The sequence below is a fragment of the Micrasema longulum genome, unplaced genomic scaffold (assembly GCF_059751315.1).
Source record: "Micrasema longulum isolate JH-2025_06_02 unplaced genomic scaffold, ASM5975131v1 h1tg000698l, whole genome shotgun sequence".
Lineage (NCBI taxonomy): Eukaryota > Metazoa > Arthropoda > Insecta > Trichoptera > Brachycentridae > Micrasema > Micrasema longulum.
The window spans coordinates 477440-496015 of NW_028277894.1; the positions used below are offsets into that span (position 1 = coordinate 477440).

Consider the following 18576-nt stretch of genomic DNA (forward strand, 5'->3'; position numbering starts at 1 on the left):
ATTATATGCAACTACGATAAAATCTAATGTAAAGTATGATTTATGTACGATGTAAATTGAAACGATGTAACACACTGTTTATACCCTAGCTGAAATTTCCTGTGTGAGGGGACAGGTTTTTTGGTTATCCTGAATGGCGGACAATATAGAAACTTTTAGATATTTATTTATTTCATCCAATATAAAATACAAATACATAGTTCAGAACAATTTTTTTTTTTACAATAGGTGCAATCAATATGGTTTTTTTATATTTATGGATGTAGCCACTCGACTGGCCCACAGATACATTCCGGAGTGTCGGTGTATTATTTATTTTATACATAATTGTACTTACTTTCACATCAATTAGTGTGTAAAAATTCTAAAGAAATATAAAAAAAAGATTTTAAATTATACCTTCCATCTATAAAACGAGAAAGGACTGTCAAGAAACTAAAATTATATTCTGATATATGAATCATATTCCTCAGCTTCCTGTCTAGTCTTTTAAGCAATCCTTTTATGGACTCGACCTTTGAAAATATTGCTTATCTTTTTTTTACTAATATGTCTTTGCTTAAAAAGTTGTACAGTTTAGGGGCCAGAAAAGTATAATGCCTTTGTCCGTTATTTGTTTTTTTCTTTGGGAGCAGAAGTATTGTTTTTTGTCATTGCCTAGTGTCTTAAATTTGCAGTCCGTTATTATTTCTTTCAAGATTTTGATTAAAATGTCTTAAAATTGTCTTTATGTATTTTTGTCTTATGTCTTGTACTAGAAATTCTGTAAAAAGTCTGTCTGTAAAGTATTAGTGAGGCTTTTTGTTGGCAACTCTTAGTAAGGCTTTTTGTGCTATCATTAATGGCTCAAATGTGGTTTTACTTGTTTCTCTCTATCCTATTATTCCGTTACTAAAAATTGATTGTGCTAGAGCATAGTTTACATGAATTAAAGTTGTTTTGCTTATGATGTTTCCAATGTTTTAAAATAAATATATCATTTTTCTAAGTTTGGCTGCTGTCTTATCTACGTGAATGTTCCATTTTAAGTAACTATCGTTGTGCAAATAAATATTTTGTATTATCGACCTTTTCTATAATTCGGCAGTCACAATCACTGTTTCTTGCATAGACAAAAAAAAGTTCCATTAAAATATTATTCATATCAAAAGTAATGTATCATAAAAAAATATGCGTTTTCTAAATACCGAATAAAGATTATATAAAATGATGTAAATGACAGTTTTCTTCATAATATCATTACCGCAATTTATTTGTATTGTATTTGCCTCATATGAAAAACGTCTTTCAGGTAAAAATAGACAAATGTAAAAGTCATATTTTTTACATTTTTAAATTGACGTTTAAAAATTATAACGTTCATATTAAATCTGACGTTGTATTTATCAAACTGAATAAAACACTTGAATAAAATCCCCCTGCAATAAATCATTCGTCTCTCGCAACAAAGTATTTCTAACATATCACAAAGATTGATGATACGACATTGTTATAACCACCGCATACTTTAGATTTAGAACCAAACAGATATATTTAAGCCTTAAATATACAAAATGGGTGTTCTGGACTAAAAGCATTTTTATACATAGCATTACTTATTCTCAATTTGATTCAACACCTGATAATTTATAGGTGACAGTAATTTATCATAGTGACCGATGAACATTTGCCGCGTTATTGTAATAATTAAATGGGACAGTGTCATTTTTTACCGCATTTCAATCGTTTTTGAGCATTGAAAATCAATATAATGTCATGAAAAAAGCTCAAAATAGGGGAATGAGGACAATTGTGAGTTGTGCCAGATTAAATAAAAACATATGTTGACGGTACTTAACATCCTTTCAGTAAAGCAAAAAGTCATTTTAAATACATATGTGTTAATATTTAAATTGAAAAATAAATTTTTCCCTAACAAATGTATTTTTATGTTTAACGTAATTGTAGCCGACGTCATAGTCCTTTATTTTATTATTGTATGTTCGTATAAATGTTTCAATTATTATTTTACTTGTATTTAATATATAACCTAGTATGTATGAGTCTGCGAGGCTAATTCCGTGCCTAACCGGCCGCTGCCGTATAAAGGACAAATTGAGCGGAGCGTGTCAAGCTAGCGGCCCTTTCACGTCCGCTCTAGTCGGCGCTCGATTGTGCAATGGAGGGACGGAGGCGGGGGTCGGGGCTTATACGTTGGCTAGGGGGCGCCTATTTACGTTGGCCGCTCGGGAGAATACTTGACAGGAGTGGGGGGCCGGCACCATTCCCATACCTAAGTTAACCGTAGGGTCAGATTTCGTAATCTTGTATAAATATGTGCACATGTGAGAAATAAAGACATCGATCGAAAACAGTAAACACTCTCTTTTAACTCTACTCTGCCCGATTACTTCGCCACTTCGCCTTCAGATCTTCACTGCATCTTTCCTGGACTCAGCCGAATCCAGAAGCGGATTTACAACCTGCTAGCCGCCACTGTCAGCCGACAGTATTTGGAATAAATATTCATACCTACGGGCTACTGATACCTATCACAGCTCGCAGTAGAATACCAGCGCCTTGCCGAGATTTTTACAGTCTCACAATTCTTTATACGAGGCGGAAACGCGTCTCGTACAAAGTGGTCCTTCGAGCCGGATCTTCTACTGAATATCACAGCCGCCCAAGATGACTCCTGTATTGCGATCGGGGAAGAACGCCGCCGAACAGGTGGACCCCGCCATATCTGAAAGAGAATCATCCGACGACGATGCTTCTGACAACGCTTCTCAAGCATCAGCCAACACCATCAGATTCCTGAAGGCACAGAACAAGGAGCTTCGCACCCAACTGAAGCGCCAGAGTAGAAGAGAGAGCCGCCCACAGCCGTTGGACGGAGAACAGGGACCATCTACACTCCCGCCATTGGAAGGATCTGAGGAGAGCGCTGCTGGACTCACAGAGACGTGGGTTAACCGCTCCGCAGATCCCATGGCGCAGATGGCCACCGCTATTGCTGAGATGGCCTCAGCAATAAGAACCTCGTCGATAGGGAGCCCCAGGCCGCCTAACGTGGAAGACGACAGCAGAGTTGGGGCCATGATGGCCCGACAGTCCAGCGCAAAGGACCTGCCCGTCTACACAGGAGAGCCGCTGGAGTGGCCCACCTTTAGCTCTCAGTATCATCAATCGACTGAGATGTGCCGCCTATCAGAGCCGGAGAACCTCCTACGTCTGCAGCGCGCCCTGAGGGGGCGAGCGAGAGAGGCGGTCTCAGCGCTACTCGTAGAGCCGCGTAACGTCGGACAAATCATCCGAACTTTGGAGCTGCGCTTTGGCCAAAAAGAAGTCATCGTCGCAGCCATGCTGGATAGAGTAAGGAGACTCCAATGTCTTCAGGGTACTGGTTCGACGGAGTCACTGATCGAGCTATCTGGTGCCATCAGCAAAGTGATCGCCACTCTGGAAGGCTTCGGTGGTGAATATCTTACTACCCCGCAGTTACTAAGCGAGCTAGTTGCGAAACTACCGCTATGTATGCGTACATCGTGGTGGGGGGCCAGACGAGGTGATAATAACAGAGCCACTGTTAAAGATTTTTCTGTCTGGCTAGAAGAAATATCGAGCGCCGCAATGTTGTGCGGAGGTATCGAACCGAACATTTATAGTGGAAGAGGCAATCGAAAACGCGAGTTAGTAAATACCGCGGTAGTGCCTCAAATACCTACAGGTGAGAAAAACAAGTGTGCATTGTGTAATCGATCTCACCCTATTCAGTCGTGCCGGGACTATTTAAAGTTATCAGTGGCCGAGCGATGGCAAATAGTTAAAAGTAAAAACTTATGCTTTTCGTGCTTAGGGGAATCGCATAGGGTTACGCAATGTAAACATTCGCGTGAGTGCAGCGTTGATAGGTGCCGTTCATTGCACCATAAAACGCTTCACGAATCTAACCGCGGAGAAGTGCGCGAATATCGACCTACCGCCGAGGTCGGAGCCTCGAGCTCATCGTTTTCGCGACAAAACAATTCCTTGAACGGAAATCAATCCGCAAGGAGAGAATCAAGTGAGAATTTAGTGAGTGAAAGTGAAAACCGCTATGACAATGAAAACTCACGAAATAGAACAGTTGTGAACACGTGGTCAACGAACGGACCGATTCTTTTAAAATTATTACCGGTGGAAATAAGTGGACCAGCGGGAACAGTGACTTCGTACGCCTTGTTGGATGAAGGGTCTACAATTACCCTCATCGACAATGAAGTGGCGGACCGTGCAGGTGCGTCAGGAAAAATACGAGGACTAAAAATTCACGGGGCCGGTGGCATGAATGTGACGGATGAGTCATCACGTCGCATAACAGTAAATATCCGCGGCGATAACAGTGAAATATACAAAATGCGAGCTAACACGATGCAATATTTAAATTTACCGCCTCAAGCCGTAATGGACGCCGGACAAATTAAAACAGTGCGCCCGCAAATTTTAATTGGCCAAGATAATGCTTCCTTGATTGTAACGAGGGAAGCAAGGAAAAGTGGGAGATATATTATCTCCGTTACTGCATTAGGAGAGGCGATTCACGGCGGTACAAATAAAATGCCGTTTCAAACAATCGCCGCAATACAAGACAACGCCCGATTAGAAAATCTTGTGAAGAAAAATTATGCCGTTGACTCGTTAGGTATTTTGCCGACAATTAGAATATCTTGCAGTGAAAAAAGAGCAATTGATATTCTTCAAAACACTACTCGACCTCTGATATCGGGACAATGGGAAACAGGACTTTTGTGGAAAGATGACGTCATAAGCCTCCCAAATAATCGGCAAACGGCGCTACGAAGACTAGAACTAATTGAAAAGAAATTTCGCAAAAACGAATCCTTTGCTATCGCGTACAAATCGAAAATAAATGAGTATATCAGTAAAGGATATGCCCGAGAGCTCACATGCATTGAGAAAAATACATTGACGAATAGAACGTACTACCTACCGCACTTCGCAGTTAGTCATGTGAATAAACCCGGAAAGCTACGCATTGTCTTCGATGCCGCAAGTCAATATCGCGGTGTTTCGTTGAACGATTGCTTACTAAGTGGACCAGATATGCTAACTTCACTTCTAGGGAACGTGATACGATTTCGAGAGGGAAAGATCGCCCTCGCGGCGGATATTAAAGAAATGTTTCTGAGAATCCGAATACGCGACGAAGATCAACAGTCACAAAGATTTCTTTGGCGTGATAATGAAGACGAACATATCCGCGAGATGGTCATGAGCTCAATGACGTTCGGAGCTACATGCTCACCGAGCAGCGCTCAGTTTGTTAAAAATAAAATAGCGGAGGAACAATCACTTGGAATGATGAAAGCAAAGATGGCCATTTTAAATAATTTTTATGTAGACGATTTTCTAATAGGAATCGACTCGGTAAAAGAAAGCATTCAATTGCGAAGCGATATTACCACAGTGCTCGGACGAGGTGGGTTTGAGTTAGCAAATTGGGCCTCAAATAATCCAGAGGTAGTACGAGCAATACCGGAAAATCTGCGTGCGAATACATCTATAAATATAATAAGTGGACAAGATGTAACCGAAAGAGTGCTCGGGATAAAGTGGAATCCAGTTGGTGACAATTTTTTGTTTAAATTCAAGGAAATCCCAGCGGTGTCCAAACTCTATATACCTACCAAGCGCGAAATGCTTAGTGAAGTAATGAGCATTTTTGATCCCCTTGGATTCATTGGGTGTTTAACAATCCGACCTCGTATCTTACTACAAGAGGTATGGCGTTCGAAAACTAATTGGGACACTGAAGTAGATGGAAAATACGCGGTAAAGTGGCATAAATGGTTGAAAATCTTACAAGAAACAAATTGCGCGATTCCGAGGCAATGCACAAGCTATAAAGAAGCACCGGTAGAATTACATGTGTTTTGTGACGCTTCGGAGCAAGCAAGCTGTGCGGTGGCATATTTTGTCGAAAGGACAATGGACAAAAGTTTAATCACATTCATAGGCAGTAAATGCAAGGTGAGCCCATTGCGTGCCTTATCGATACCGCGGCTCGAACTGCAAGCCGCTCTTATAGCAGCGCGCCTAGCGGCTACTATTAAAAAGGAATGTGATAGCCGTATTATAAAAACTATTTACTGAACGGACTCGACAACTGTCTTAATTTGGGTACAGAGTGATGCGCGAACATACTCACCATTTGTCGCACACAGATTGGGTGAGATAGACGAACTTACTAACTCAACGGAATGGAGATGGGTGCCCACAAAGCAGAATCCAGCAGATTTAGGTACCCGAGATGGAGAGATACCTGACCTTACGATGAAAGGAATGTGGTTCGGAGGTCCCGAATTCCTCAAATATTCTGAAGATATGTGGCCACCTGTCAAAGGTTTAAATACAAATCGAAACCTGGCTAACACAGAGTTGCGGACCGAAACAATATGTTTGAACAGTGCAATAATGCTGAATGCTCTCCCGGATCAGAACAGGTTTTCGTCGTGGCAACGTTTAATTAGAACTACGGCGTGGATTTTTCGATTCGTCAACAGGTGTCGCAAAAGAGAGCGAATCATTAGCGCTACACTAACTGCTCAAGAAATATCAGCATCGGAACTTACATGGATTAAGATTGCGCAATCCGATAGCTACAACAAAGAGATAGAAATCCTTTCACGGGGGGAGTCTCTTCCGAAAGCCAGTAAAATTTCGTGTCTAAATCCATACCTGGATAAGGATAATGTTTTAAAAATGGGTACTAGATTAATGGCAACAGACAACATGGCCGCCGAAATAAAGTCGCCTATAATTTTAGACGGAACTCATGCTTATACACGCCTGCTTGTAAGAAATTTCCACGAAAAAGCTAATCACGCAAGTACAGAGAGGACGATGAGTGATCTAAGGCAGCGTTTCTTCATCACAAAATTAAGATCAAATATTCGTCAAATAATACACCGTTGCCAATTTTGTCGAAACGAAAGGAGTCATCCGATTGCGCCATTAATGGGACAGTTACCGGTAGCACGCCTAGATCATCACGTTCGTCCGTTTACACACTGCGGAGTCGATATGTTTGGACCTTTATATGTAACTGTTGGGCGACATAAAGAAAAGCGCTACGGGGCCTTATTTACATGTATGACGACACGTGCGATTCATATCGAAATAACTCACTCTTTAAGTGCGGACGCGACCATCCAAGCTCTTCGAAGGATGGCCGCGCGACGCGGACACCCTAACACGATGTATTCCGATAACGGAACTAACTTCAAAGGAGCGGATAAAGAAATATCGGAAGCAGTACGACAACTTGCAGACAATCCTGAGCTTCAGAATGCAGCCACCGTGCGGGGAATTCGATGGAAATTCAACTCTCCGGCAAGCCCATTTATGGGGGGTAGCTGGGAAAGGTTGATCCGAAGTGCAAAGCGCGCGTTAATGGCAATATTAAAAGAACAGGCCCCAAAAGAGGAAGTTTTATTGACAGCCATTGCAGAAGCAGAGTTTACTGTGAAAACAAGACCTCTGACTCACCTGTCACTCGACGCGAGAGACGCTCCACCACTAACACTTATGCATTTCTTGATAGGTGATGACGGTAGCCAACCTCGCTTAGCGGACTACCGAGACACGCCCCCAGAAGTGTGCCTTAAAAAACAATGGCGAATCGCCCAAAGAATGGCCGATCAATTTTGGAAAAGATGGCTTCGTGAATACCTACCAACCCTCGCCCAGAGACAAAAATGGAGGGAGATTACAAAACCGCTAGAAGTAGGAGATGTAGTGATAATCACGGACCCAGCTCTACCTCGGAACGAGTGGCCACGTGGGATAATTATCCAGGTCAACCCGGGACGAGATGGTATCATCAGAACCGCAAGGGTCAAGACAGCGAAAGGCGAATTCACGCGACCAACGGCCAAACTCGCAGTACTTAATGTAAAACAAGATGACGTCTGATTACTAAGGAGTGTCTCTCGACAGGGGGGAGTGTAGCCGACGTCATAGTCCTTTATTTTATTATTGTATGTTCGTATAAATGTTTCAATTATTATTTTACTTGTATTTAATATATAACCTAGTATGTATGAGTCTGCGAGGCTAATTCCGTGCCTAACCGGCCGCTGCCGTATAAAGGACAAATTGAGCGGAGCGTGTCAAGCTAGCGGCCCTTTCACGTCCGCTCTAGTCGGCGCTCGATTGTGCAATGGAGGGACGGAGGCGGGGGTCGGGGCTTATACGTTGGCTAGGGGGCGCCTATTTACGTTGGCCGCTCGGGAGAATACTTGACAGGAGTGGGGGGCCGGCACCATTCCCATACCTAAGTTAACCGTAGGGTCAGATTTCGTAATCTTGTATAAATATGTGCACATGTGAGAAATAAAGACATCGATCGAAAACAGTAAACACTCTCTTTTAACTCTACTCTGCCCGATTACTTCGCCACTTCGCCTTCAGATCTTCACTGCATCTTTCCTGGACTCAGCCGAATCCAGAAGCGGATTTACAACCTGCTAGCCGCCACTGTCAGCCGACAGTATTTGGAATAAATATTCATACCTACGGGCTACTGATACCTATCACAGCTCGCAGTAGAATACCAGCGCCTTGCCGAGATTTTTACAGTCTCACAATTCTTTATACGAGGCGGAAACGCGTCTCGTACAGTAATAACAGTGGAGTGACACTAAAATAATAATTTAAAAAAAATTGCATTAACAAAACAATAAAAATGTTTTAAAAAAAGAGTTCAGTATAAAACAGCATATATAGATATTATTCCCGGCCGATTACTTTTGTTTTCCATCTTTTCCTTAACCTATCCCCAAAGTGCCTACCTAAGATCAAGATAAAAGATTTATAAAAATAGAACACTTGAATTCGGAACAAAATAAACAAAATTTCGACATTAAATAAAATTGAATAAAAATTCTTGGAATCGCCGAGCGTCGTTTAGAAAGTTATCATATTTCGTTAAATAATTCATATTGAACTTCCACCATCCAGTGCTCCAATATCGAGGAACATCCTCATCGTATTAAATGTAGGTCCATTTCCGTGCTCCTTTCATTTATTCATATACTTCAATTTTAGGAGAATTTTTCAAAATTAGAAAAATGGAAGTCTAGGCATTGACAGGGCTTATTACTTGTCATTGGCTGGTTTAAGTAGCCTCTTTACACACTGTGTAACATTCACCATTCTGCCCGTGTTTGAACATCCTTATTTCCACAACTCTTCCATCTGTTGACTGTTGTGAAGTAAAACAGCTGAAACCTTTATCACGTGGGTGAGATTCATCCGGCCAAACCAAATCACCTACTAGCAACGCTTGAAAACAGTTTTTCAATTTTAATACTTCTTCTTTTACCAGGTAGTTAATTCAACAATGTTTGAGTAAACTTCCATCATTTTTATTTATATTTATCCTGAAAACATTGATGTGTTAAACTTCTTATAAATTATAATTATTATTCATTTTAGATTTATCACTTTCTCTTCTCTGTAACGTCATTCTTTCCGTGTATATCTGATACATCTTGACAAAACAGGTCTGTCTTTTTTGCTAAGCTCGTTGACAAATTACGCACCAGTAAATTTATTGTATCTAACGCCTTGTGTGGCGTGTAAAGCAGCCTTAAATTATTACCACTGTTCATCATTTTACAATGAAAATACGTCACTTAATTCAATTTTAGACATGGAAATATTAATTACGCGTAGTCAAAAACACCTCATGTATTATAAGTTCAAGAAATTTAACTTAAGTGTGAACATGAGCAATCTCGTATATAAATACAAATTATGTAAATATTAAGGCCCGGTTGTTTAATTGCTAGACAAAGTAGAGTTTTACTATAATTTTATTTTATTTATTTACTAACATAAGTTTAAAATACTAATAATTTCAATGTACCAAAAAGAGCGACCTACGAACACTGTGGCAACAATACTTTGACTTCATATGGTAAAAATGCAGTCATCAATAGACTTCACGCTCTAGGCAATAAGTACCAAGACGTTGGTGAATCATGCATGTCAAGTTTAATTTATATAGGACGGCCCTTCACCTATATTTCATGGGTAGGAGAAGCTAGTACCTAATAGTTCTAGATTTTTCTTTTCTTTTCTTTTCTTGATTTTATTTAAAAGTACAAAATATTTCTCTTATCTATTTTTTTATCAGTATGTATTTATATGTGTATTTATATGTGTATTTATATGTGTATTTATATGTTTATTTATATTAGTTACCTAAGTAGTATATTTTAATTTTAAAGGAAAATCTTCGTTTAGTGTTATTCAAAATAGTTTTTTTTTTTTTTTAATAATATGTGCTGCTTTCTTAGTTTTTTTTTTCTTTTTTTTTTACTCGTTCAAAATATTTTTATCACCAAATATTTAATTTTTCAAGTATTTTTATAACTAGTAATATTATTTTTAAACCGTGTATCTTTTTTTTTTGACTCATTAATAACTGTTTAGTAATAATTTCTTATAAATACTATATTTTAATCATTTCACTTACATGTATATATTTTATTATATGCAACTTATATGTAAAAGGCACTAAGTGTAATAAATACATTATTTGAGAAAATAAGTACCAACTCCATGGGACTAAAAGTCCTGTGTTGAGATGGGACGAACAATTATATAACACAGACACATGAGTATATTACCACAAAATATTTCAAAAAACATATATATGGCACATCAATATGATAAACAGTAAACTCAAGCATTTAAAAAAAAATCATGGAGTTTCCTACCCAAATCTCTCCCACTTAGGAAAATCCAGACCTTAACTCCTTGCCTGAAAATAAGTTTTGTTCTTGAGAGCTTAATACGTTTTTTCAAAATATTTAACACTCTCGGTGCGATAAATGAGAGATGTCTCTGAGCAAAAGTCGTACGGGTTTTGGGTATGATATTATTCAAACAAAAGAACATATAAAACATATAAAGCACCTACGCTTTCTTGAATTATTTTTAAAGTACATTTTTCAAATTTGAAACATAGTTTTTTTGAGAAAGAACTTGTCAAATGTGGAGAGTACATTAAATTTACTGAATTCAGTTTATTTTTCATACAAAAAGCATTAACTTTGCGGTCAAGTATTTTACTAAATGTGATTAACTATATGTTTATTACTACTAAATCAACTTTTCTATGTTAAACGGCTTTGAGACTTACCCGTCTCTTCTTCAGGACACCAATTAAACTAGCATGCAACATTAACTACAAAACTTCAGCATTTAGTTGTTGCACAAAAATATAAAACCAACACTACTTGCATTTTACTAGGTCATCAGCCCAGTAAATGCCTAGACTTTTATACTCCCTTCTCAAAAATGTTTTCCCTCTTTGTGTCAAATTTAGATCTGAACAACTCCCTAGGGAGGAAATCCAAACTGTCAACAAACATTTGAACATACTCAAAACATTGCCGAGTCTTTTTGCTACTTACTATATAACGCACAAGTAACACTTTTTTTAGCACATTAATTAGCTTTTACATTCTAGCATATCATATACATAATATCTAAATTTCAAAACGCAAAGCCAACAAAAATTGTCTCAATGTAACAAATTAGCAAAAATGAACCTTTAAATATGATTACAAAAGTAATATAAAATATTTTCTTTACATTCTCTGTTGATACTATTATTTTTTAACTTTAAGCGCATTACTTTCACGAAATTTACCATCTGAGAGGTTTGATGGAAAAATACAATCAAATCCTTATCAAAAAAATTACCATATTCTTGACCTTAAGGCGGATAAATTACTTTAATATAAATAATTGACCGCTGCTCGTTTTAGCAGACTGATTTTTGCTTTTAAATCACTAATCAAATAATAATTATTATCGCATTTCAACATTATATAAGCTTCTTAAGCACTTTTTTGTAACTTTCAACAAATTTAATTCTAACGTCTTGTTTTATATAAATGATGCGTAACATACGTGGTAAACTTGGCTTCATTCTTCTCTCCCTGCTAAGCCTTCTCCAAACTTGACACTGACTTTCTCAATGGTTCAGGCTATTGAATTCATAACTGCTAATGAGTAAAGCGTCAGCAGTTGCTGCTTTGAAAATTGATTCACCAATTTTTTTGTATCACACATTGTATTTTTAAAACCAATAAATGATGCATTGTGTAAACTTTTAAATTGCTAAGCATTTTATACCTTCAATCATAAGAAAATTATTAAAAAATATCTGTCACCTGGTGCAGAATAAATTATCATCGCGTTGCTACTTCTAGTGACTTTTCACAAAAACTTTTCCATTTTCTACTTCAAAGAAAAATATTTCCCTTTACTCGTTGAACAGGTAAAATATAAATCCTGTAACCTGTTAAATAATCATCGCAAAAGTAATTTCACCTTTTTTCGTAGTAACAATTTCAAAATCCGAAAATTGTAAAGGAAAAATAAATATGCCTTCTTCCGAATGAATCGTGGAAAACAAATTATCGTTATTAAAGAGCGAGTAAATGCCGCTTCGAAAAAAACTTTTTTAAGGATTCTAAATCGTCAGAATGTTCAAAATTAACATGAAGAACTTGTTTTTCTTAATTAAATGTAATTATTATGTCCATTACAGCTTCATTTTCGTAATTATAAAAGCTCGGCTTCATGTTAAAAAAAGTAAACTCGCATTTCTAAGAAAACGAGGAAAACTGTTTTGAAATTCTTTGTTATGAAAAATTATATTTCTATTATTTTTAAATATTTTTTTGTAGTTATTATTCATAACATGCAAAATTGCAAACATAATTTACTTATATTACCATACATGTTTTTTATCTTTTTACAAAAATAAATTACTAGGGATTAGGAAATTATAGTATTTTTTTCTTCGAAAAGCTACTTGTTTAGATATAATAAGAAAAACACCGTTATTTAGTTTTAATCACATGTTTGTTTTCTTTTTCAACATTGCCATTGTTGTGGTGGGTGGTAAAACAAACTCTAAGGGGCCGTTGAGGCTGCGGGCCTGAGGTGATGGCGACGGCGGTGGCAGTCCACCGAGCGATTTGCGTGTCCAGCTGGTCAAGCGACAAGCCTAAGGAGCCTATCTAGCGACAAGTAATTCAAAACAGGAGTTGTAGACCATAGAAAAGTATTCTTTATTGTAATTCAACAGTCAGTTACTGCAATGGCAGAAGTTGAATAAACGGGATGGCTTGCTTAAAATTAACACAAATAGAGAATAAATGGTGAATTCTTTACTTTGTATGAGAAACGGAGACTTAACCCTGCAAACTTTCACACACATCGCCACATACCTCACTAGAGCTCTTACAGGGTACTTCAAATTGAATAAAAACACCTTGCTAGAATGAACCTTCCCGAAACTTCTAGATGTAAGTTCTGCAGTGCAGATGAGGAAACACTATACACATTATTTTTTAATGTGATGCTTTACATCATAAAAGGGGCTTCATCCTCGGCATACCACTGGTTAAACCCAAAGGCGTTAGAACTCGCCCTCAACCCTATAACCTGATACCTGGATCTAGGCTTGGAAGGCGATAACCATTAACGTGGACCCGTCACCATAGATCTTCACAGGTTGCAGTGATGTCATGATTTTAAAGCATTGTACGGACCCCAACCTCTAAGAATAATAATAAGAATAATCACATACTGACATTTCTATGTTTTCGGATTCAAAACGTATTCATTTTTTCATCAGGACACTAGTTAAACTAACATGCAAAATTCACTATACACCTTCATCATAGCTGTTGCAAAAACAAAAAACCAACATTCCGATTTTAAACAACATAATTTTAGTAAGTTACCCTTACACGCACTGATTATAATTTATGAAAATGTTTGATGTTGTGGGAGAAAAAGTTGGCGTGTATTTAATAGGTTTAGTGCGACCATTACAATAAATTATCATATATTGGTTTTGCATGTTCATTTAGTTGGTTCTACAGGCTATGCGAAATTCTTTATCAAGGTATACTGAACTTGAGTGTAGCTTTGAAACCGGTCGGTAGATAAAATAAAAAAGATAAAATAAAAAAGTTTAAAAGACAAGCTATTTTTAAACTTCTGTCATGGAAATTAACTAGTTTTAATGAAATAAATTGACTTTTTGTGAGTATAAATAAAAATTTATGTTTTCTCGCATCAATGCGTTTCAATTTAAATCAACTTCAATGCATTTTAAGCATGTCAAACTATTATTGACAATTCAATTCCATAAATTAAAAAATACTTGTTTTTTTCCACTATTCTTGTTGTTTTTTTTTTGCAATAATATCCAATTGCTCTTAAGTATTGTCAAATACGCATTTCAAATATTTTTCTTTTTTCTTTTTTTCGTGATAATATATTTGCTTGATTATTAAATTTACTTACATTTTTCTTTTTTGCTTACCGTAATACTTTATTTTATTTTTTTGCTTTTTAGCATTTATTTTATTAACTAATACCATTGATTTTTTGTTTATACACTTAGTTTTCACTCGTTTACTGTCATTATTATTATCTTTCTTTTACTTTTCAAAACTTTTTTAATATATATTTTTTAAATTTTTAACTTTCCTAACTCATTTCGCATCTCGTTTTTTTATACTTTGTGTTTTATTTTTAAGTGTATTAGCGTGTATTTAATATTTTTTGTAAATGCCCCGTTCGCGGTAATGAACAAAATAAATAAATAAAAAAAAACTGTTGTAATCACAATAAAACTTAATTAGCATGTTAATATTTTTTGAGTAATTAAATATTGTTTTGATCTCGTGTAAGTACCGTTTTTATTTATCTGTACCTTAGAGCAACGGTTTTCAACCTTTATGCACTGCGTCTCCCCAAAAAAAAATTTTTTTCCCCGCCGCTCTATCTTTCATTTTTGTAATAGTTATAATAAGAAAGACACGTTTTAAATTATAATTATTTTACTACAACAAAAAAACTATAAACAATACTTTGAGTTTTTCCAAATTTTTGTAGACAAGAACTGGATTCAATTCCCTGGGGAGCTGTTTATATTAACATATTACAACAGAGATGAAGAACATTTAAGAGAAGGTAATACATAAGTCTAGGCATCTTCAGGGTTTATGGCCTGTCGACGGCTGGTTTAAGTGGCCACTTTACACACTGTGTAACATTCACCATTCTGCCTATATTTGAAAATCTATATTCCTTCAATCCTTTCATCGTTCCTTCCAGGTAGGATACCGTGTCCTTAGAAGGTTCAACACGGAAGTTTACTTTTTGTCTTTTTTTAATTAATAATGCAAAAATTATCGGAATAACCTGTTTTATAAAACATTTAAGTTCAGATTCGTCATAAAAATGTTTTTTTTGAGTTGAAATATAAAGCTGAAGTCCACTTTGTATTCATACAAACAACATCAGTAGTCCCAGATAAGCTATTTAAATATGTACTTCAATTAACAAAATAAACATTATTTTTCATTAAAAGGTCTTTAATTATCTCATTTGGTTCAAAAGTTACGATGTTTTGGAAATCTCACAATCACAAAATTTTGTTTCCTGATCATTTAGTTTTTTGCAACTTACGTGTTTTATCCTTTAAGGTACATACATTATTAATTTATCCCTGATATTCTAAGAATACGCGCTTAATGTAAACAAGAGATTTTGATAAAATTATTGCATCACGAATACTGTATATAAAAAAAGTTACCTCTGACGTCCGAGGTTCCTACAAACCGGTAACATGCGACCTCCGATTCCCAAAATATATATTAAACAAGACTATACTTAAAAATTATATCGGATTCTTATTATGTACAGTTTACAATTCACCCTTAAGAAAATGTTATTGCAAGAATTTATAAAATTCAATGTTTATCATATTTTCCATATACTTTTTTATCATAATCATTCTAATAACGATCCTTCAAATGTTTCCTTAGACGCTATTACCCTCGTGACAGCGATGATACTGATAAAGGATGACAGATATTTCAGGTACACAATACGAACATGATAATAGATAAACTCTGACATGAATTTTGACACTAAATCGATACGGTATTTTTATTTAAAAAGTAAAATTAGGTGGTGTGTATTTTATTGAATCGTTACAACAAAAAATGTGTTTCTAGTATTTCAATAAACCTTTTACAAAATTACACGACAGTTTACGAATTACAAAAATGTACATTAATTTTTATATAAACGTTAGAAATGTAAACTCTCGTAAAAAGCAGTTGACGACGATTTATTGGCTTTTTTAGGTGAAACAAGGGGACGCGGGATTGACGAAGAAGGAAACGAGAGTGGTGGTTGACTAAAGGGTTTCCCGGAAGCATCTAGTGATGCTCACATGCTATTTAAAAGCTCATGTGGAAAAAAAGAAAACGTCTACATACATTATAAAGAGGTAAATGCAACAACATAACAGCTACGAAGAAAAAAAAACCTGTATATGATAGTTAAGTTTAAAAAATAACTTTTACTACAAACAATCATCATAAAAAAAACTTAGGTTTGAAAAGAGAGTTTAATTGAGTGTTGTAAATTTTGGGATTAAGGTACATGTGACTTCTCTGACCAAACGATGTTGTTATTTTAGGTGGCACTAATAGTTGTCTCTTTTTTTATATTGTATTATATTTACTCCCACCATTTTTATGTGTGTAAACAAAAAGTGCTCTATTCAAATACCTGACATTCAAAATACCTACTTGTTCAAACACCTTGGTTGTGGATGTTCTGATAGAAACCCCAAGCATAGCCTTGAGTACATACTTTTGTGCTATTTCCAAGGTACGAGTATATATAGCCCATTTTCTGGCTCCACCCCATGATATTATTTCATAATCTTTAATGATTTACTGCATTGAGTAGTATACTTTATTTAAAGTATTTTTGTCGAGAATGTTTCTTACATTATTAAATACATAAACATGTTTTTTAACTTTTGCTGAAACATTATCTATGTACTTAAATATTTTTGAATCAAAATAGTTATTAATTTGATTTCTGTAAATAGTGTACAATACTGTGTCTTATATATGGTGACTGATATGGCAGAAAGAGTAAGAAGACAAAAATGGCAGTCAGTGGAGGTCGTGCGGCGAGACAAGAAATTGATTGATGGACCCCTGGAATACTAAATCGGAGACCCGACGAAATTAAAAGGAAAGTTTGGAGAATACAGAGGAGGTGGACCGACCCCACCGTTGAACTTGGGGGACATGGATAGAAACAGAGTGCCCAAGGCAGAAAGACATAGAAAAAATTGTAAGAGGCCTAAATCCAGCAGTGGAGAGAAACAGGCTGATAGGAAAAAAGGAGAGTGTGTCTTATATTTCTAACATCGCGTTTTCTTACTTTTTTGAATTGTATTAACTTCAGGGTAATAATTCTCTAGAGAAGCCTTTAAGCTCGATTTCATTGAACGAAAGCGTTCCAAATTCTTGGTTTTGTTTTTAGTTTTAAAAAAAACGAGTAGTCGTACCATTATTTGTCAATGCTCAGCTGTCAAGATTATAGTTTATATGATTCTTGAAGGTAACAATAATAACTGTCAAAAATATTCGAAATTATACTCTCAATATTGCACTCAACGATCAGAGAAACTAACGATTCAATTTTAGGCATTTTTTTTAAATTGGGCATCCTATTTATTTATAAATTTATTTATTGAGGAAATTATTCAGTCTTTATATAAAACAAAGTACAAAAGAAAAATTAAAAAAAGAAAGACCAATTACAGATTTCACACTAATTTATTAAAAATGCAGAAGAAGAGGGGAAAAATAATTTAATTCTAAAAAAGTAAATATATGAATATTAAATAAAAAGTTCATAAAAGGAAGTAGACATTGTACAGCTCCAACTCTATTGTAATATACCTTCGTGTTCAATAATTTTAGAATGGTTTTTCTCCGTATGAGCGACTCTATTAGGTTTTTACTCTAAGGTATTAACGAATATAACGTATCGTCACAAAAATGTTTTTATTTATGTAACGTACTAAATGAATATTTCTTTTATTCATAAAGGAGAAATCAAAAAACATTATACTAAATTATAAAAGAAAGTGATCCAGCAATGAGGTAACAAAATGCACGCTGTATAGTTACAAAATACTTATTATTAGGATTTATTGAGTGGCTGGTTCCGTATGACTTTTGGCAAACCTTTGATGGCAGGCTAAGCAACCCATTACACGCTGTAAATATTTGTCGGCAAATGTAAAATCGACACGCGGCTTAATGGAAAAAGTGAAAATCAATAAACAGGCGATTTTCGTGGCTTCGCATTCGGAATTAGATTTAGGCCCTCGTTTCCGCTCACCGCCATTTTCACCACAAATAAGATCGAAAATGGCTGAAAGCATATATGCGTTCATCTAACTCTTTCGAACCTGAACAGAAAAAAAATTAAAGGGAAGCATAACTTTTTAAAAATAATTTAAATTTATCGAAGTCTTTGAATTTATGCGGTCTACAAATTATTTTTTCTACTTATCAGTAGCACGAAAAATAAATTTATGATCATAAACTCCCGCGAAAACGGTTCATTGCATTGGCTGCGCACCCTTTATGTCGTGATTCAACGAAATGT

General features: G+C 35.9%; 3 protein-coding genes across 3 annotated transcripts in view; 2 read left to right on the forward strand and 1 right to left on the reverse strand.

The window, feature by feature from the left end:
• The window catches only part of LOC148279585 (dopamine receptor 1-like), a 383623-nt gene that overhangs the window by 172593 nt on the left and 192454 nt on the right, over window positions 1–18576 (reverse strand). The window lies entirely within an intron of this gene.
• LOC148279586 (uncharacterized) lies at window positions 2668–6135 on the forward strand. The gene has a single exon (XM_088229709.1). The coding sequence runs from the start codon at window positions 2668–2670 to the stop codon at window positions 6133–6135; it is 3468 nt and encodes a 1155-aa protein (XP_088085835.1).
• Window positions 6316–7956, forward strand: LOC148279587 (uncharacterized). Its single transcript, XM_088229710.1, has one exon. The coding sequence runs from the start codon at window positions 6316–6318 to the stop codon at window positions 7954–7956; it is 1641 nt and encodes a 546-aa protein (XP_088085836.1).